The sequence below is a fragment of the Mustela erminea genome, chromosome 1 (genome assembly GCF_009829155.1).
Source record: "Mustela erminea isolate mMusErm1 chromosome 1, mMusErm1.Pri, whole genome shotgun sequence".
Taxonomy (NCBI): domain Eukaryota; kingdom Metazoa; phylum Chordata; class Mammalia; order Carnivora; family Mustelidae; genus Mustela; species Mustela erminea.
In genome coordinates this window covers 206,487,942-206,510,099 of record NC_045614.1, presented here as the reverse complement: position 1 = coordinate 206,510,099, position 22,158 = coordinate 206,487,942, and the positions used below count along the sequence as shown (strand labels likewise).

Genomic DNA, 22,158 nt, shown 5'->3' with positions numbered 1-22,158 from the left:
AAAAAAAAAAAATAGTAGTGCTTGCAGGGCACCTGCGTGGCTCAGTCAGTTAAGCATCTGCCTTTAGCTCAGGTAGTGATCCCAGTGTCCTGGGATGGAGTCCCACATTGGGGCCCTGCTCAGTGGAGACTTTGCTTCTCTCTCTCCCTCTGCCTGCCCCCACTCTGCTCATTTTCTCTCTCATGCATACGCTTTCTCTCTCAAACAAATAACTATCTTTTAATTACAAAAATAAGTAGTGTTTGCATACCTATAACATTTGGTGTATATTTATTTATCCAGGTTTCACGTGTGTATGTGGCCATGTGTGTTTGTGTATGCATGTGTGTGTGTGTGTGTGTGTGTGGTTTTGACCTTTTCGGTTATCCATAGTTCATAAGTCAGATGACTGGCTGAATATGGTCAATCTTACAGTGCTTTATTTTTTTTTAAATTTTATTTTAATTCCAGTATAGTTAACATACAGTGTCATATTAGTTTTAGGTGAACAATACAGTGAATTAACAATTTCATACCACTCAGCGCTCATCACAAGTGTACTCCTTAATTCCCTACACATATTTCATCCGTCCCCTCCATTGTGGTAACCACCAGTTTGTTCTCAATAATTAAAAGTCTGTTTCTTGGTTTATGTCTCTCTTTTTTTTCTTTATTTGTTTCTTAAATTCCATGTATGAGTGAAATCATATGGTGTTTGTCTTTGACCGACTTAAATCACTTATCATTATATTCTCTAGCTCCATCCATGTCTGCAAATGGAAAGATTCCATTCTTTTTTAATGACTGAGTAATATCCCACTGTATATTTGTACCACACCTCTTTTATCCATTCATCTATCCATGAACACTTGAGGTGCTTCCATGATTTGGCTAATGTAAGTAATGAGGCAATAAACACAGGGGTGCTTTTATCTTTTTGAATTAGTGTTTTCATATTCTTTGGATGAATGTTCAGTAAAATTACTGGATCATATGGTAGTTCAATTGTTGACTTTTTCAGGAACCTCAATACTATATTCTAGAGTGGCTGCATTGGTTTACATTCCCACCAACAGTGCATGAGTGTTCCTTTTTCTCCGCATTTTTATACAATACTTGTGGTTTCTTCTGTTTTGGATTTTTTTTAATTTATTTATTTTCAGAATAACTGTATTCATTATTTTTTCATCACACCCAGTGCTCCATGCAATCCATGCCCTCTATAATACCTACCACCTGGTACCCCAACCTCGCACACCCCCGCCACTTCAAACCCCTCAGATTGTTTTTCAGAGTCCATAGTCTCTCTTGGTTCACCTCCCCTTCCAATTTCCCCCAACTCACTTCTCCTCTCTAACTCCCCATGTCCTTCATGCTATTTGTTATGCTCCACAAATAAGTGAAACCATATGATAATTGATTCTCTTTGCTTGACTTATTTCACTCAGCATAATCTCTTCCAGTCCTGTCCATGTTGCTACAAAAGTTGGGTATTCATCATTTCTGATGGAGGCATAATACTCCATAGTGTATACGGACCACATCTTCCTTATCCATTCGTCTGTTGAAGGGCATCTTGGTTCTTTCCATAGTTTGGCTACTGTGGCCATTGCTGCTATAAACATTGGGTTACAGATGGCCCTTCTTTTCACTATATCTGTATCTTTGGGGTAAATACCCAGGAGTGCAATGGCAGGGTCATCGATTCCATTTACTATAGCCCCAAGAACCATAAGATACCTGGGAATAAACCTAACCAAAGAGGTAAAGGATCTGTACTTGAGGAACTACAGAACACTCATGAAGGAAATTGAAGAAGACACAAAAAGATGGAAGACCATTCCATGCTCTTGGATCAGAAGAATAAACATTGTTAAAATGTCTATACTGCCTAGAGCAATCTATACTTTTAATGTCATTCCAATAAAAATTCCATTAGTATTCTTCAAAGAGCTGGAGCAAATAATCCAGAAATTTGTATGGAATCAGAAGAGACCCCGAATCGCTAAGGAAATGTTGAAAAACAAAAATAAAACTGGGGGCATCACGTTACCTGATTTCAAGCTTTATTACAAAGCTGTGGTCCCCAAGACAGCATGGTACTGGAATAAAAACAGACACATAGACCAGTGGAACAGAGTAGAGAGCCCAGATATGGACCCTCAACTCTATGGTCAAATAATCTTCGACAAAACAGGAAAAAATACAGTGGAAAAAAGACAGTCTCTTCAATAAATGGTGCTGGGAAAACTGGACAGCTGTATGTAGAAGAATGAAACTCGACCACTCACTTACACCGTACACAAAGATAAACTCAAAATGGATAAAAGACCTCAATGTGAGAGAGGAATCCATCAGAATCCTAGAGGAGAACATAGGCAGTAATCTCTTCGATATCAGCCACAGCAACTTCTTTCAAGATATGTCTCCAAAGGCAAAGGAAACAAAAGCGAAGATGAACTTTTGGGACTTCATCAAAATCAAAAGCTTCTGCACAGCCAAGGAAACAGTCAAAAAAACAAAGAGGCAACGCACAGAATGGGAGAAGATATTTTCAAATGACAGTTTGATATCCAGGATCTATAATGAACTCCTCAAACTCAACACACACAAAACAATCATATAAAAAAATGGGCAGAAGATATGAACAGACACTTCTCCAGTGAAGACATACAAATGGCTGTCAGACACATGAAAAAATGTTCATCATCACTAGCCCTCAGGGAGATTCAAATTAAAACCACATTGAGATATCACCTTACACCAGTTAGAATGGCCAATATTAACAAGACAGGAAACAACATGTGTTGAAGGGGATGTGGAGAAAGGGGAACCTTCTTCCACTGTTGGTGGGAATGCAAATTGGTGCAGCCTCTTTGGAGAACAGTGTGGAGATTCCTCAAGAAATTAAAAATAGAACTTCCCTATGACCCTGCCATTGCACTCTTCTGTTTTGGATTTTAGCCATTCTGTTAGGTGTGAGGTGGTACCTCATTGTGGTATGGATTTTCATTTTTCTGACGATGGGTGATGTTGAGCATCTTTTCATGTGTCTTTTGGCCATTTCTCTTTGGAGAAATGTCTGTTCATGTCTTCTGCCCATTTTTAAACTGAATTATCTGTTCTTTTGGTTGATTTGTATAAATTTTTGACTTATTTTTGTTCACTAGTCTTTTATTGGATATATCATTTGCAAATATCTTCTCCCATTCAGTAGGTTTTTTTTTTAACTTTTTTGATTGTTTCCCTTGCTGTGCAAAAAAGATTTTTTTTAAATGTAGTCCTATTTTTGCTTCTATTTCCTTTGCTTCAAAAGACGTATCTAGAAAAATGTTTGTATGACTAATGTCAAAGGCATTACTGCCTCTACTTTGCTCTCTTCTAGGATTTTCATCATTTCAGGTCTCATATTTAGGCCCTTAATCCATTTTGAGTTTATTTTTGTGTATGATGTAAGGAAGGGTCCAGTTTCATTCTTTGGAATGTGGCTAATCAGTTTTCCTAAGACCTTTTGTTAGAGAGACTTTTTCTCATTGCATATTCTTTCCTCTTCTGTCAAATATTAATTGACCATATAACTATGGGTTTATTTCTGGGCTTTTCAACTGTGCCATTGATTTAGGTGCCTACTTCTGTGCCATTACCATACCGTTTTGATTATTATAGCTTCGTATATAACTTGAAGTCAGGAATTGTGATATCTCCAGTTTGTTTCTCTTTTTCAAGTTTGCTTTGGTTATTCGGGGTCTTTCATTGTTCATACAAATTTTAGGATTATTTGTTCTAGCCTTGTGAAAAATACTTAGAAGATAAAGAATTTGAAGTTTATTTCAGTGAAATTTTCAAAGGGTCAATTTCTGCTTGCATCTTGGATAGAGACTTGTTTTATAATAAGGCAGTGGCTTGTACAGACAAAAATTATGTAAATTTTAGTCTGATCCAAAATAGAGGCAGTGAATGTAACCTTGATCTTGGTAGTCTATTCATTAAAGCTGTTTATAATAACCTCTCTTAATTCACCTGATTTATTTCTACTAAATAACAATAATCTTAGCAATTATAAAATATAAATCAATTGTATCTATTAGTATTTTAGATTTAGTATTTTAGAAAGTAATGTTGGAATTTGGCAAAATTAAGACTGACAATGTATCCATCAAAATTACTTTCTGAATAGAGATCAAATTATGAGGCTGGCCAAAATCAGCCAAAATTTGAACAGAGATCAAATTATCAGGCTGCCCCCAAGTGCATGTTCTAAAAGCATCTCGAGGAGAGAAATAGGTAGATGAGCTTTCTTCTATAAGCTGAAGATAGCACATAAGACTATATGCAATTTCAATTATTATAGATTCACTGACTCTTGTTTTTGTCCTAATATATGATCTATCTTGGAGAACATTCTATATGTGAACTTGAAAGAAATGTGTGTTTTCTTGCATTTGGACAAAATGCTGTCTAGAAGAGTGTTAGTTCTAGTTGGCTTATAGTGTTTTGTTTTTTTCTCAAATTTATGTATATTATAATCTTTTATGTAGTTGCTATATCCATTAATCAAAGTGAGATTTTGACATCTTCAATTATTATTATTCCAGTCCTTTTTTTCTTTCAATTCTGTCATTTTTTTTTTAAATTTGTTTACTTTGGTGGTCTGTTGTTTGCACCAAGTGTATTTAACACCAGTACATACCTTATATCTTCCTGAAAGATTACCCTACTTATCATCACAAAATGTTCACCTTTATTTCTATTAAGTGTTTTTGTTTTTAAAGTATATTTATTCTGATACTGTTATAGCTACTCCAGCTTTCTTAATAGTTGCTATTTGCATAATATGTATATGTATTTCCAGTCTTTTACTTCCAAGTCATTTGTTTCAAGAGAATTTGATTGTTGAAACATTTTTAAAAATTTTTAACATTTTATTACATTGTATTAACATACAATGTATTATTAGCCCCAGGGGTACAAGTCTATGAATTGCCAGGTTTACACACTTGATCGCAGAAACATTTTTATGACAGTTACTTTAAAATTTGTATCATGTGAATGGAAAACGTGATTAAGGTTAGGGTCAGCTAATTATCTTTTCTCATTCAGTTATAATTTTCTTGTTTTTTGGTATGATGGCTATGATAGTAATTTTGTGTATTTGAAGCATCTTGATCTCATTAAAATTTTTTTTTTTCAAAAGCACGTAGTCACCCTGCTTGGCCTTACCACATGGGTCTTATGGATTATGATTCATAATTTTCAGAGTTATTGTGTTATTTTGGTCTGTTTGGTTTAACCTGCACCACTCACTGTCCCACTGGTCCCTGCCATTGCAACCTGAATTGCGGGAGGAGTTTGGCCAGCCCATCTGCTGTGTATCTTTTGGTGTAATAGTGCATGATGGGATTCCCCACCTACCTCCTTCACCGCCAAGAGGTCTCTTATTGGAGATGGGAGAGTCTCAGATATGAGGACATGGTCTTCCTGGATCAGGAAACAACTCCAATTAAAAAACATATAGATGAAAAAAGAAACCACATGGGAAGCTAGAAGATATTTTGAATTGATTAAAAAAGAAATACAACATTGCAAATGTATGACTTACCACTGAAGAAGTGATCAGAAGGAAATTTATAGCTTTAACTATTTATGTTAGAAAAAAGGACATGTTAAAGATCAGTGCTCTAAGCTACCTTAAAAAGCTAGAAATGAAGGAAAGATTAAATATATAGTAAGAAGGATGATAGAAAAATAAAGACAGGAATGTAATCAATTTAATGGAAAATGAACAAACTATAATGAAAATTAATAATATGGTATTTTTCTTCCTTTGACTTACTTTGCTTAGCATTATCAATCCTCTCTAGCTCCATCCATGTCACTGCAAAGGGCAAGATTTCATTCTTTTTTATGGTTAAGTAACATTTCATTATATATATATATCTTCTTTATTCATTCATCTTCTTTATCCCATTCATCAGTCAATGGATACTTGGGTTGTTTCCATAATTTGGTTTTTAGAAGTAATGTTGCTATAAACATAAAGGTGCATGTAACCCTCTGAATTAATATTTTTGTATTCTTTGGGTAAATACCTAATAACACAATTGCTGAAAGTGGGTGAAGAGATGGGTGAAATAAGTGATGGAGATTAGGGAGTACACTTGTTGTGATGAATTCTGCGTGTTGTATGGAAGAGTTGAATCACTATATTGTACACCTGAAACTAATGATACACTCTATATTAACTAACTGGAATTTAAATAAAAACTTAAGAAGAAAGGAATATGGATAATATCCAAAGTTGGTACTTTGAACAAATCAACCAAATAGATAAATTCCAGAGAGATTGGTCAAGAATGTAAGAGAGGGACTACAAATTACCAATAAGAAGAATAAAAGAGTTAATGTCTTTTAAGACTCGACAGTCATCAAAAAGGATGCCATTATTACAAAGGTTGTTATGCCAATAAATTCCACAATACAGATGAAATGAAAAATTTCCTTTAAATATACAAATTACTAAAATTGACTCCCATCTGAGTAGCACTATATCTAATAAAGTAAAGGTATTAAAAACACTTTTCCTAAAAGAAAATTCTAAGGCCAAGTGTCTTCACTGGAAAACTCTATTAAATATTTATATCACATTCTTTTATTTTTAATTTTTTAATTTTTTAAAAGATTTTACTTATTTATTTGACAGAGAGAGACACAGCAAGATAGGGAACACAAGCAGGGTGAGTGGGAGAGGGAGAAGCAGGTTTCCCGCTGAGCTGGGAGCCCAACGTGGGGCTCAATGTGGCGTGGCGCTTGATCCTAGGACCCTGGGATCATGACCTGAGCTGAAGGCAGATGCTTAACTGTCAGAGTCACTCAGGTCCCCTTATATCACATTCTTACGTGTAACTTAAGAAAATGGCAGAAACTTTGGTACTTGAACCCTAATTTTTTTTCTGCCAGGAGTCATACGGAGCAGAGTTATATTACATTTGTATTTTCTTTTCTCTTTTTCTTTCTTTCTTTTTTTTTTTTAGTATTTTATTTTCATACCCAGAACACAGAAACTGTTCTTATGAAGAATACATATGTCCATCTCTAACTTTATCTATATCATCTACCTATCGAGGAGATGTAGATGGAAGCACACTAAAAATGGAAGACTTTAAGATACCACTCTCACAAAACAGGATCAAGTAGAAAAAATAAGTAAGCAGAGAAAACGCTGAAGCAATATAATTAATAAAAGGTAGATATTATGGATATATATCCACCTCTACACTGATAGTAGAGGATAAACCTTCTCAAGCTTCTACTGAAAATACACAAAAAAAATCATATATTAAATCACAAAGAAAGAAATTAGCAAACTTCTGAAGTAAAAATACTGCACAAACACTCTCTGATTTCTATCCAATAAAGATAAAAATTGTTAATGAAAACAAAGAACAGAAAATTCCCTTCACCTGGAAAGTAGATCTTTGGTTAAACAACTCTCAAGTGAAAAAGAAAATATAATATGAAGTTGTAGTATTTCATTTTTAAAAAAAGATTTATTTATTTGAGACAGAGAGAGAGAGAGAATGCATGCACAGGGGGAGGGACAGAGGTAAAGGAAGAGAAAGAATCTCCAGCAGACTCCCCACTGAGCATGGAGCCTGAGGCAGGCTTGATCTCCTGATGCTGAGATCATGACCTGAGGTGAAACCAAGAGTTGAATGCTCAACTGACTGAGCCACCTAGGAACCCCAGGCTATAACATTAAAAAATAAATAACAGTAACAAAAATAATAGTTAAGAGAATGAAAAAGTTTTAAGCAGTAATTAGAGAAAAAATCATAGTACTAAGCACTTCTGTCAGTGAAAATGAAAGAAATAGCATAAATAACTTGACATCCCAGTTAAGATAAATTTCATAAAGAATAAGTAAACCAAAGAAAGTACAAGGAAAAACTTTAAATAAGGAAGAGTAAAAGGTGTTAGATTTATATGATCTGAAGAGAAACCAGAGTAAGCAGATAAGCAGAAATTAATGAAGTGGAGAAAAAACAACAACAAAAAATTAAATAGCTCAAAATTCTATTATTTGAATAGATTAACATTTCTAAATTACTTGCTAATTTCATCGAGGATAAAAGGGAGAAGGCATATACAAAATAAATAGCAACAAAGAAATAAATATGGAAACAAGAAGTTTTAAAATTGGGAAACTTTACTTTGCTGATTTTTATGGACATAGATTTGAAAACTTACATTCTTAGGGAAATACAGATGACCAAAACCAATACCATTACATTTAGAAATTATGAAGAGATTAGTTTTTGTAGAACAAACAAAAAATTAAGCAAATGACCAACAAAAAAATTCCAGGTCCAGATATTTTTCTCCATGAAATTCTACTTAGAGACAGAATATTATGGGTGTGCTATAAATGGTTCCAGAGCATCACAGGTGAAGGCAAACTTCCTACATCCTATTAGCAAGGATGTATAGAATTGGACAGACAATTATGATTTCTGCCTCTTGATGTCAATGCCTTGTATGATCTCCTCTTGAGTGTGAGCAAAACTTGTAATTCACCTCTAATAAATAAAATATAACAAGGATAGTAAAATATATATCATCACATCTATGTGATTATATTGCATAAAATTGTATGGAATTGTAGCATCTTTCTTTTTGGAGTACCTCTCACCTTCTTGCCTGCCTTTGACAAAGCTAGCAACTGCATAAGGGAATCCACATGTCAAGGGGCTATGAGCAGCTTTTGGAGCTGAGATAGTCTCCAGCAGATACCCTGCAAAGGCCTCTATGTGACAGTCAATGTTGAGCTTCTCACGTAAATATATGGAACAGATTTCTGCTAAGTATGTGAGCTTGAAGGCATCCCTTTCTCAGTTGAGACCAAGATGAGCCCAAACACCAGGCAAACACCTTGGTCACTGCATTGTGAGATCTGAAAATTTTTGTGAAATGCTATTTTTATCTAGTTATTATGGCCCACCATACATATCAAATGGTTTTACAGTCTACTACCTATATTCCTTCAGTTGTTTCTTTCATTAAAAATTTTTTTTTAAAGATTAGAAGTAGAGAAGAATATTACAACATCCATTTGTTTTAAGAGATACATGAATATGAAATTGGGGAGTTTAATATTTTTCTTAATTATTTACCATAGACCTCACAAACCTTAATTTCTAATTCATAAAATAATATTGCATTTGGCTTTAAGAATTACCCAACATATCAAATATTGTTCCCTCAGTACCAGAGGAGAAAACTGAAGTTTACCAAAAATAAATTCCCTTCCTAAGACAACTGACAAAGGAATTGGTCAAGAAGCTGACCTAGAAATATTAAGGAACTAGCTCCCTAAGGAGATCATTGTTAACTTTCTTATAAACTGAAACCCCAAAATTTCAGTAAGACACTTGGGACATCAAACACTGACATAGAACCAGGGTTGCTGTTTGGATTGAACAAGTTTATTGGGTCAACACAGAAACAGGATCCAGCATGAATATCATAGAGGCACTTGCTCTGACACCATCATCCCGACAAAAGCAGAACTGTGGGGGTCACAGGTGAATTTCACCATATCCCACTTCCTGCATAAAGTCAGGGTATCTGTAGGTTAGGTTGTAGGCAACAACAGACCATGCTAGACTTTCATCGTGGAGGATATTATCACCCAAGGGAAAAGGCTCAGAAGCTGTGGGTCTCAGAACTGGTGAATCCCATGTCCAGGTGTGGAGGGTGAGAGTCTCCCATGGTGACCTCAATTAGTAGCATCCAAAGCCAGAGCCGTAGCCAGAGCCACATCCATAGCCACAGAGAGAGTTGGAGTGATATCCGTAGCCACAGCCAGAGCCACAGCCAGAGCCACAGCCCAGGGTGCGGAAGCCACAGCCATAGCTGGAGCCATAGCCACAACCCAGGCTTCCATAGCCATAGCCTCCATAGCCACAGCCTCCATAGCCACAGCCTCCGTAGCCACAGCCTCCATAGCCACAGCGTCCGTAGCCACAGCCTCCATAGCCACAGCGTCCGTAGCCACAGCCTCCATAGTAGCTGCCACACATGGTGTTGGTTGTTGAGGTTGTGCTTGGGTAGAGAAAGAGAGAGGTGTTACTTCACTGTGGATTTCTCCTTGCAGAGGGCCTTTTATATGCCTCAGAATGAGGGGGCCCCACCACATGTGCTCATGTTAGTGGCTATTTTTATGACTCATCTAATTAGCGTGTTGTTTTAAGGCCAGAGCCTAATGCCTGAAGGCATTAAGGAGGCTTGCTTCAGCCAACTGAAGACCTTTAATAAGATGGTGGAGTCACACAAAGCTATCTTTCATAACAAATCTTCACTTTAATATTCTGTAACCAGATACCATATAATGCAGGGGACATTTTCAATGGTTTCAACTGACTTGCTTTTGATCATAATTCTTTTTTCTCTTTGACCTCCCAAAATTATACTGCCCTCCATAGTATAGTTTTAACTCTAGTTCCGGCCCACAGTCAAATAATGTTGTGTGCCTTGTGTAACAGTGATGAGATTAAAATATAGAATAAAGATTAAAATACAGTATAAAGGTAATTTGGGAGACCCTCTGTATCTCATTCAGTTCTGTACTAACCATCAGAGGGGTGAAGCCACAAAATCTTTATGCTACTGATTTCATCTGCCTTGATAGGAAATTCAAATAAGGGAATTAGATTTTAATACAATCAAACTTATAAATGAAATAATTTTTTTATTCATTCAAAATGTTTCCTAAGTATGTGTCTTTGTGAGTATATTTTTGTAAGCAAAGTATATAAACAATTATTATGACAAAATGTTACTTAATGTCTTTCTTGGTAGAAACATTATTAGCAGACAGGTTTTGGTTATATCAGTACAATTTTTGCTCTACATAAAATAGAATTTTCACTCTGGAAATGTTATACCAATATGGTTATTGTTATACCAATATGGTTATTGTCTGCCCAAATTGGACCAAATCCAATCTTTAGGGGTCATAATTGCACTGATTGGTGGAATTTCCTATCAACTGGGAGGAACTATTCTTTGATATTTTGTTACTCTCAATTGTTTACATATAATATTAAAAATTTTGTGTGGGAAAATTTCTAGTTTTGTTTTTCAATAAAGCTAATCACATTCACAATATGTAGTGCTTACCATAAATATTCATTTCTCTCCATCATTTGCATCTTCTTGTGAGTGTATGTGTACATATGTATTGGAGGGGGGAGAGAGAGGGGAAAGAGAGAGAAACAGAGAGAGATACTTTTGCCCTTCTAATAATTGAACTGATGTTGCAAAGCAGGTAAATCATGGCTGATGATTTTTCCAATGAATGTCTGTGTAAAAGTATTTCCATGTGCAACTCTAAGAGCTATTATGCTCTGCTCTGCATTAATCTAATGTAAGTTTCATTTGAGAAAAATTCAGTGTTTGATCCAGGTCATTGGGTAAAAATAGTAGCACCACCATCAAATATTGTATTTTCTACTGCAGTTTCTTCTGTATTGGGAGTCTACATTTAAACATGTGTCTCTGTACAGATATAATTCCACCCCTGCCTCATGTGTCTATACTTCTTATTTTCACTCACAGATAAGACTGTATATGTAGCTACTTGATATGCCTGATAATCTGATATTGCCACAGCAAACATCACCTCATTGTGAGGTGTATCTCAGTGAGTCTTCTGAGTGTGTCAGACGCTGGTCATCTCCTGGCAGGGTTCCTGCTACCAGAAGGTGGTAGCTAGCATAGAATAACATCATACAAAACACATGTGTGGCCCAAGTGTATGTTGAATAATATGGCCTCAATCTTGGTAGTTTAACTGGCTTTCAGTGACACTCCTGGTGATGAATTCTTACTTTTATTTCCTTTACTTATTGATAGCTTTAATTAGTCACCAATAATATAAAGAACTGGCAATAACATATAAAGAAACAATAGTTACTATTTTTTTTTTTCATTTACTACTCTTGAATGTAGCAGGTCTATCAATGATAAAGTGTCTATGTAGAGATTATCCTTAGTAGATCAACATGACCTACTGGTTTTCTCTTCCCTGGTCCCTAACTGTGGGCTTTCTAAAAGCAAACAGAGGCAAGAACTTCTTCGTCTTGTGTTGGTTTCTATCCTACTTCCACAAAGTGAAAAAGTCCGTCTATTATGAAGGTCTAACTTTACTTTCCCAACCAGTGATTGGGTAAAGTTGGTGATCATTCCTTTGAGGAAATATGAAGACCAAAAGGAAATGATTTCTTCTTACTAAAATGTATGTTGAGCCTCTGCTTGGTATTTGCATAAATTATCCCATCTAAGGGATCAACACATTTATAGGTTAATCATTTTAATTTCTATTTTAGCTATGTGAAATTAAACCAATTTTCAGAAAGGTAAGTTTGAAGGATTTTTTGTTTAAATTGTGCAGAACTGAACATCATATGTATTTATTCCTGCCCACTTATCTGGTTCCTGATACAAGTTGGTGATCTAGAATGTGATAGAAACCAGTGTAGTTTTATGTAATAGTTCTTAATTATTAACTTATTGAGAAAATGGGTGTCAAGGTATTTATTCTGACAGCTTGGAACATAGGGACTTTAAGTTAGTGAAAAAAATATTTAGGATTAAAAATATTTAATTTAGTGAAAAAAATATTTAGGATGATGATACCAAATATACAGACCTATATTATTTGTATCAAATTATAGGAATTAAAGAACAGGCAAAACTAATTATTGGTGATAGAAAAAAGAATAGTGATTATCTCTGGGGAACATGAGTATCAACTGCTTCTGTTGGGATGATTGTTGATAGCTTTTGCCTTGTTTACTCTGTTTGTATGGTGAACTATATTGTCAAATGGTAAACAAATTTTGCTTTCCTAGTTTAACTTTAATTTGACAAAGATTTATTACACCAATATTTCTTACTTCTCTGGTAATATTGGTCTCAGGATTTCTCATGGAAAAATGTTCCCCTTCCTTCAGTATGAAATATATATTTCTAAATTCAGTGTTTGATTATAATATATCATTTAAGCCATCTTGTTCTGAATATTTGGAGTGTGTGTGTGTGTGTGTGTGTGTGTGAACACTCAAAAATACATGTATATTTTAAAGATATAAGGCTATTCAGATATTATATTTGTTTTGTACTCTTTTTGATGTGAGTCTTTCAAGAAATTTTTCTATTTCATCTGGGTTATTAAATTTATTTTTTATTAAAATTATTCACCCATCCCTGTATATGTTGATCATGTCTGTCAGAACTGTGGTGATGTCATCTCTTTTATTCCAGTTATTGATGATGTAAATTTTTAATCCTTTTAAATTGTCAATTTAGATTAAGACTTTTGGAAACAGCACATGTTAGTTTCACTGCTCATATTCTTTTTCTCCATTTCATTGATTTCTGATTTTATCTGTTTTATTGTTTTCTACATAGTTGGATAGTTTGTTCTTTTTTTCTAGCTTTTTAAGGTAAAAGCTTAATTGTTGATTTTAAAACTTTCTTCTCTTCTAACATAAGCATTTAAAGCCATCAATTACTCTGTAGTTGCTGCTGACATATAATCCCACAATTTATACTATCTTTTTTATTGTCATTTTAATTCTTTCAAAATTTTATTTTAATTTCCATTGTGTTTCATATTTGATCCATGAGATTTAGATTGTGTTGTTTTGGAGGTTTTCCAGAGATTTCTGTGTTCCTGATGTTTCATTTAATGTCAGTAGAATTTATTCCTTTTAATTTATTGAATTTAATTTATCAGATCTTATTTTATAGACCAGCTTATGATAGATCTTGGAGGATCCCAGAAGCATGTGGAAACTATGTACATTGTATCACTATTTGGTATAATACCCTGTCTGTGCCAGTTAAGTCAGTTGGGTTGATCTGTTCTTGGTTCCATAAATACAGTGATTTTCTGTCTATTTAGTTCTATCAACTGTCAAGATAATTGTTATGAAATCTCTAGTTAAAATTATGGATTTTTCCATTTTTCCTTTTGGCATTTTTTAGTTTATGCTTCACCTCATTTTGAAACTCTGTCATTAAATGCAGACACATTTAGAACTGTTATTAAGGAATTGATCTTTCTATCATTATGAAATATTGCTCTTCAGCTTTAGTATTATGCCATAATCTGAGGTTTGCTTGATTGATAATGATATATCCACTCCAGCATTATTATTATTTAGTCTTTCTGTGTCTTTACCTTTAATGTAGATTTATTATGGATAAGCCCCAATAAATAAATATTCTTATTTATAATTAATATATTTTGACTTTCATGTTCAATGTCCTTTTGACACAGTTTTATTTAATTCTATATCATCTTATTATTTGTTTTCCATTTCCTAACCTGTTCTTTTTCCCCATATTTTTATTTTTTATTGGTTTATTTTATTTTTTAAAATTCCATTTTATCTTCTCTTTTGGCTTGTTAGATATAATGTTATTTATTGGTTGCTACAAATATTACAATCTTAATTTATCAGTTTTTTCAAATAATATTATACCACTTCACATAATTTCAACTGAGAGCAGCATACATTTTTCTTTCATCCCATTCTTAATGCTATTGGCAGGCTTTTTAGAGATTTATGTTTAATTTAAGAATTTAGTTTTCATATTATTTCTTGTTATGAGGCTTACTTTGATATTAATATCACCATTCTACCTTTCTTCAACTAATGTTTATTATATATTAATAATTTGTGTGCATAGTATATATTTATTTATTCTTTTATTTTTAACTCCTCTGCATTTGTATATTTGTTGTAGGTTTCTTTTACTTCATCAAATCTACCTAGGAAAGACCCACAGCAAGTATCATCCTCAATGGGAAAAAGCTTGCAGCCTTCCCATTGAGATCAGGAACAAGACAAGGATGCCCACTTTCACCACTCTTGTTCAACATAGTATTAGAAGTGCTAGCAACAGCAATCAGACAACAAAGAGAATAAAAGGTATCCAAATTGGCAATGAAGAAGTCAAACTCTTTCTCTTCGCAGATGACATGATTCTTTATATGGAAAACCCAAAAGACTCCACCCCCAAACTACTAGAACTCATACAGCAATTCAGCAACATGGCAGGATACAAAGACAATGTGCAGAAATCAGTGGCTTTCTTATACACTAACGATGAAAATACAGAACGGGAAATTAGAGAATCGATTCCATTTACTATAGCCCCAAGAACCATAAGATACCTGGGAATAAACCTAACCAAAGAGGTAAAGGATCTGTCCTTGAGGAACTACAGAACACTCATGAAGGAAATTGAAGAAGACACAAAAAGATGGAAGACCTTTCCATGCTCTTGGATCGGAAAAATATACATTGTTAAAATGTCTATACTGCCTAGAGCAATCTATACTTTTAATGTCATTCCAATCAAAATTCCACCAGTATTCTTCAAAGAGCTGGAGCAAATAATCCAGAAATTTGTATGGTCTTTGTAGAGACCCTGAATTGCTAAGGAAATGTTGAAAAACAAAAATAAAACTGGGGGCATCACGTTACCTGATTTCAAGCTTTATTACAAAGCTGTGGTCCCCAAGACCGCATGGTACTGGCATAAAAACAGACACATAGACCAGTGGAACAGAGTAGAGAGCCCAGATATGGACCCTCAACTCTATGGTCAATTAATCTTCGACAAAACAGGAAAAAATATACAGTGGAAAAAAGACAGTCTCTTCAATAAATGGTGCTGGGAAAACTGGACAGCTATATGTAGAAGAATAAAACTTGACCATTTTCTTACACTATACACAAAGATAAACTCAAAATGGATAAAAGACCTCAATGTGGGTCTTATTTTTAATGACAGTGTTCAGAGCATTTCAATTAATGTAATTGCTATCACAGTTGTACAAGAGTCTATATCTTGTTATTTGTTTTCTGCTTGTGACAGCTGTTATTTCCTGTTCTTACCTTATTTTCTTGCCTTCTTTTGCACTTTTTTAGTGTCCATTTTATTCCTTCATAGATTTACTTGACATATTTATGATTTTAATGGCTGTTCTAAGGATTACAGTATGTATCTTAATTTGCCACACTGTACCGGAAGTAATATATTTTTAAAAAGATTTTATTTATTTGTTTTTGTGTGTGAGGAAGAGAGCGAGAGAAAGAGAGAGTGAGAGAGGGAGAGGATGACTACAAGTAGCAGGTGGAGGGGAAGAGGGAGAAGCAGACTCTCTGCTAAGCAGGGAGCCCAGTGCTGGAATGGATCCCAGGACCCTGGGTTCATGACCTGAGCCAAATGCAGGTGCTTAACTGAGTCACCCAGGTGCCCTGTGCTAAAGTTATATTATACCGTTTTATGCATATATACTGACCTTATAGCGGTTTACTTCCTTCCTCCCACCTTTTGTTATAAATTTTAATTTTATATATGTCATAAACTCACTGATCATGTTTATTATGTTTACTTGAAGGTTAATCATCATTAAAAAAAATGAAAAATATTTCTGTTTATCGAAATATTGATTATGATAATACCTGTCATCATTGTCTTTTTGTTCTTATTACGTGGTGCTTGTTGAGTTCTTCAGTCTTGGTTTAAATTGTCTTGTCTTAAAAATTAATTTCAGAAATATTTCTTTTTTAAAAAAATATTTTATTTATTTGACAGAGAGAGAGAGATCACAAGTAGGCAGAGAGGTAGGCAGATAGAGAGGGAGGAAGCAGGTTCCCTGTTGAGCAGAGAGCCCAATGTGGGGCTTGATCCCAGAACCCTGGGATCATGACCTGTGCCAAAGGCAGAGGCTTAACCCACTGAGCCACCCAGGTGCCCCAATTTTAGAAATATTTTATCCATTCATTATTCAAATGCTTTTTCTGAGCCCTCTCTGGATATAGAAATATCCGGACTGTGTGCATTTCTACATGTGTATGTATATGTATATCAGATCACTCAGTACTGTACCACAGATAACAAAGCGTTTGCTCATCTTTTTTAAGTTTTATTTTTTTTCCTTTGTATTTAGGTTTTAGTAATTGCTGTTGTTCTATCTTCAAACTCACTTATCTTTTCTTGGAAATATTTGATTTTTTAAGACTTAATTTTTTGGAGAAGTTTTAAGTTCACATAGAAATTTAAAAGGAGTGAATAAATATTTCCCATATACTCTGTCCCCTGACATATATTGCCTCCCCCATTACCAATAGTCTCTACCATTTGTTACAATTAAGGAAGCTACATGGACATACCATAATCATCCAAAGCCCATAGTTTACATTGGGGTCACATTAGGGTGCACTCTTGCTATTGTCTACTCTATGGGTTTAGACAGATGTATAATGACATATAGCCTTCATTATATCATTATAAACTCCTCTGTGCTTTGCCTATTCATTCCTCCTCCATCCCTTGGCTACCACTAACTCTTGGCAGCCACTGATATTTTTACTGTGCTCAGTTTTGCCTTTTTCAGAACGCCATATTTTGGGGATCATACAGAAAGTGACTTTTTCAGATTGCCTTCTTTCACTTAGCAATGTCTGTTTAAGATTCCTCCATGTCTTCTAGTGACGTGGTAGCTCATTTCATTTTGTCATGGAATAATATTGCACTGTCTAGGTGCACCACAGTTTATTTACCCATTCTTTTACTAAAAAACATCTTGTTTGTTTCTAAGTTTTGGCAGTTATGAATAAAGCTGCTGCAAAAATCCCTGTGCAGCCTTTTGTGTGTACATAAGTGGATACATTAAATCATGTAAGAGTATGTTTAGCTTTGTAAGAAACCACCAAAATGTCTTCCCAACTGGCTGTACCATTTTGTATTTCTACCAGCCATGAATGAGTGTTTGTACTGCCTTACATCCTTGTCAGCCATTGGTGTTGTCAGTGTTCCAGATTTTGGCCATTCTAATAGGTGTATAGTGGTGACACATTGTTATTTGATTTGTATTTCCCTGAGGACATACGTTGTGAAGCATCTTTCCTATGCCAATTTGTCATTTATATGTCATTTTAAGTGAGGCTTTTGATAAGATCTTTGGCCCATCTTTTGTTGGGTTATTGTTTTTATCACTGAGTTTTAAGAATTCTTTGTATAGGGGCGCCTGGGTAGCTCAGTGGGTTAAAGCCTCTGCCTTCGGCTCAGGTCATGATCTCAGGGTCCTGGGATCGAGCCCCACATAGGGCTCTCTGCTCAAGTGGGGAGACTGCTTCCTCCTTTCTCTCTATGCCTGCCTCTCTCTACTTGTGATCTCTCTCTCTGTCAAATAAATAAATAAAATCTTTAAAAAAAAAGAATTATTTGTATATTTTGAACAATTGTTCTTTATCAGTTATGTTGTTTGCATATATTTTCCCAGTTTGTAGCTTTGTCATCTCATTCTCTTGACATTGTCTTTCATAGAACAAAAATTTTTAATATTAATTTTAATATTAATGTAGTCCAGCTTATCAATTCTTTCATGGATTTTGTCATTGGTGTTATATCTAAATCATGACCATACGAAGTTTATCTAGGTTTTCTCTTATGTTATCTTTTAGAAGTTTCATATTGCATTTTACGTTTAGTTTTATGATCATTTTAAATTAGTTATTTTGAGTAGTACAAGGTCTGTTACTAGATTTTTGTGTGTGTATGTGTGTCTGATGGATGTTCCACTATTGCTTGTTGAAAAGACCATCTTTTCTTCATTCTATTTCCTCTGTTCCTTTTCTTAAAGATCAGTTGACTATATTTATGTGAGCCTATTTATTGTCTCTCTATTCTTTTTCATTGATCTATTTCATTTGTCTATTATTTCACCAATACTGCACTGTTTTGATGAAGCTTTATAGTAAGCCTCAAAGTTAGAGGGTGTCCATCCTCTAACTTTGTTCTTTTCCTTCAGTAATGTGTTGGCTCTTCTGGGTCTTTTGCCTCTCCATATAAACTTTATAATCAGTTTGTTGATATCCACAAAAGAACATGCTAGGATCTTGGCTGAGGTTTCACTGAATCTGTAGATCAAGTTGGGAAGAACTGACATCTTGACAATAGCAACATTTTATCCATGAACATGGAATATCTCTTCTTTTAATGTGGTTGCGCCTTGATTTCTTTCATCAGAGTTTTGTACATATATATATATATATAAACTGCTAATGTCAGTGGTATTACATTTTTAATTTCAAATTTCACTTGTTCATTGTTGATCTGTAAAATATAATTGACTTTTGTATGTTAACCTTGTATACCTCAAGCTTACTATGTATTAGTTCCAGGAAGTTTTTTTGTATTTTGTTTTTAAAAATAGTTTTATTTAGATTTTCTATATTATTTCTAAACAAACATGTCATCTGTGGAAAAGACACATTCATATTTTTCTTTCCTTATCAATGTAAATCTTCTTTTCTTGCTTATTGCATATATATATGTATTTTCAGACATTCTTTATCAAGTCAAGGAAGTTCTCCTCTATCCCTGGTTATTAAAAATGAATGGTTATTGGATTTTGTCACATGTTTTTTTCCTAAATCTTTTGATGTAATCATGTGATTTCACTTCTCTGGGCAGTTGATGTGATGAGTTATATTAATTCATTTTTGAGTACTGAACCCTTGCATAATTGAGATAATCCAACTTGGTCATGGGGTATAATTCTTTTTATACAATGCTAGATTCATAAACTAATATTTCATTAAAAATATTTGCATCTATGTTCAAGTGTTGATCTGTAGTTTTCTTTTGTTTTCTTTTCTTATAATGTATTTATTTGGTTTTGATATTAAGGTAATAATATTAGCCCCATAGAATGAGTTATCAACTATTCCCTCTGTGTCTTCTGGAAGTGATTGTAGAGAACTGGTATATATTATTCTTTAAATGTTTTGTAGAATTTTCCAGTGACCCATTTGGGTCTAGTGTTTCTCTTTTAGAAGACTGATAATTATTGATGCAATTTATTTCATAGATATAGGCCTATTAAGATTGTCTATTTTTTCTTGTATGAGTTTTGGCAGGCCATATGATAATTTTTATAGCAAGTCACTATTTATTTTACTAATAGCTATAAAAACTGTTTATACTTCTATAATTTAATAATTTTATTCAGTCATTTAGATGGCTGGTTGTTCTTTAAATTTTTGTCTATCTTACTAGAATATGCCTTCTGTGAGTACAAAGGTAATCATTATTGATCAATATTACATTATCATTCACCACAAAAGAAATCAAACAAGACCTAAATATATGCAGTGATATACCATGCTCATGAATTGGAAGGCTCAGTATTGTTATGATTCCCATCCTCTCAAAATTGATGTATAGATCTAACTCAATCTCAATAAAAATATTAGCAGAATATATTTATAGATATTGACAAGCTTATTCCAACATTTAGATTTGTATTTTTTCAAGAACAACAATCTATCCATTCATCATATTTTGCCTTTCTTCTGCTTAAGCCTGCAATTTCTTTTAGGCTTCAAGGGATACTAGGAACACTGAATTTAATTAACATGGGTGGTTGAATTTATTTAACATGAACATCAAACTCCCATTCTGACAGTCTTTCTACATCCCAAATGAAGATAGGATTTGTAAAACCAGACTGTATTATAATTGGTTTCTCCTTTTATATATAATGACATAAAAGGTTTTATTTTTATATTTTCCAGGTATCAGCATCACTATTTTTATAATCAGTCTTCAAAGTTCAAATTCACTCCTAACTTATGGTATCTTAGAATAGGATGAGGATAGAAAATGGATATGTAAGATCAGCTGATTCCATCCCTCTTCCTAAATTTATAATTTTCTCCTGAATTAACTGTCATAATGGCTGATCCTGCCTGGGTTTAGACCTGTCCAGTGATAGAGCTCCTAATGAGAATTCACTCCTGTTTCAGATGGTATCACATATTAGAAAAAACTCTTGTGTCAAGAAATTTGTATGTCATGATCATCATGATCATCACCTTAGCCAGTTTAGTGTCTCTAGAAAGACACAGAGCACATCTGTAACAATAGTTCTAATAATTTTGCAATACCCAGTCTTTCAGATATGTATCTGTGTACACCACCCTAAATGCCCCACAGTTCTAAGTGCTAAGAAGAAATATATGCTTTTTTAGTACTTAACTTTTCTAGATTTTTCTTCCTTCTCCTTCACTGTTGATGTCTGAAATCTTAATAGGTTTCACTTTCAGAGAGTTCCTGACGCTCATCTATTCCCTTTTATTATCTATGCCACCATCCAAATCCTGCCAATCTCTAGATCATTTATATACCAATTATTGAGCCTTTGTGTCTCTTCTTTCAACTTGCTTTTCATCATTAGAATTTTCCAAAATAGATTTTTCTGTGCCCTTTATGCATGTGTGTGCATATGTGTGCATGTGCTGATGATGAGTGGCTAAGCGTTTATTAAAATGGAAAGAAAGAAATGGATAGACATAGGATCACAAAACAAACATTTTAGACGAACCCTTCAGCACAATGAATTAAGAACAGAAGACTCAGCCAATAAAAAGCTTTTTTTTTTTTCAGGGACAAAATTCAAGATATGTAACATTAATATGACATGAATATTGGTCTATTAGCACGAAAGCCAGACATACACAATTAAAATAAATAGCTGAGCATTAGCCTTGTCTATTTCTGAAGTCAATAGCATGTCAGTGATAAAAGGCATGCAAGCTTGTTAGGGCCAATAAAACAGTTATTTGGAAACTGTCACAACATAGAAAAACAGAATAAGAGGGTAAAGGGTTTATACTTGGAGTATGGTCAAAATCAGGTTTTCTGCCTGCCAGCCCCCATCAATAGCAAATGGGACTTTTAAGAAGATGCTGGTTCTGACTACTATTTCTTCAGTGTGCTTTAATGTGATTATGAGACATTGAAACAGAAATGATCTTGGAATGATCACTTTAGAGGAAATGGTGCACTGTGGTCAAATTCTTTCACCCAGGAGTATAATATCTTCTACAGAAAAATGGCTGACAGCCACAGCAGCCAGCCATAGCCAGACCTATAACCACAGCCAGACCATAGCCAGACCATAACCACAAAGACCGTGATATCCAGAACTGTATTCAGAGCCATATCCATAGCCATATCTAGAACCATAGCCACAGTCATAGCCACAGCCATTGCAACAGCTACACATGAGTTTCTGTTGTAGTTGTAACACAT

At 34.3% G+C, this 22,158-nt stretch overlaps 2 protein-coding genes across 2 annotated transcripts in view; both read right to left on the bottom strand.

Moving 5' to 3' along the window:
• LOC116592359 (keratin-associated protein 6-1) overlaps positions 1 to 9,574 on the bottom strand; it is a 15,636-nt gene extending 6,062 nt beyond the window's left edge. The window contains exon 1 of the mRNA XM_032345602.1: positions 9,516 to 9,574. Coding sequence (XP_032201493.1) covers positions 9,516 to 9,574 — 59 coding nt within the window. The remainder of the gene's footprint in view (positions 1 to 9,515) is intronic.
• LOC116592346 (keratin-associated protein 6-3-like) lies at positions 9,512 to 22,158 on the bottom strand. Its single transcript, XM_032345596.1, has 2 exons — positions 21,953 to 22,158; positions 9,512 to 10,107 (listed from the first exon to the last, which is right to left on the bottom strand). The coding sequence occupies exons 1-2, from the start codon at positions 22,156 to 22,158 to the stop codon at positions 9,759 to 9,761; spliced, it is 555 nt and encodes a 184-aa protein (XP_032201487.1). The 3' UTR covers positions 9,512 to 9,758.

Coding starts and splice junctions, on each gene's coding strand:
- LOC116592346 (XM_032345596.1), bottom strand. CDS start 22,158: ATGTGTTACAACTACAACAGAAACTCATGTGTAGCTGTTGCAATGGCT. Junction 10,108..21,952: donor TGGCTGTCAGCCATTTTTCT/GTAGAAGATATT, acceptor TCCACAGTGAAG/TAACACCTCTCTCTTTCTCT.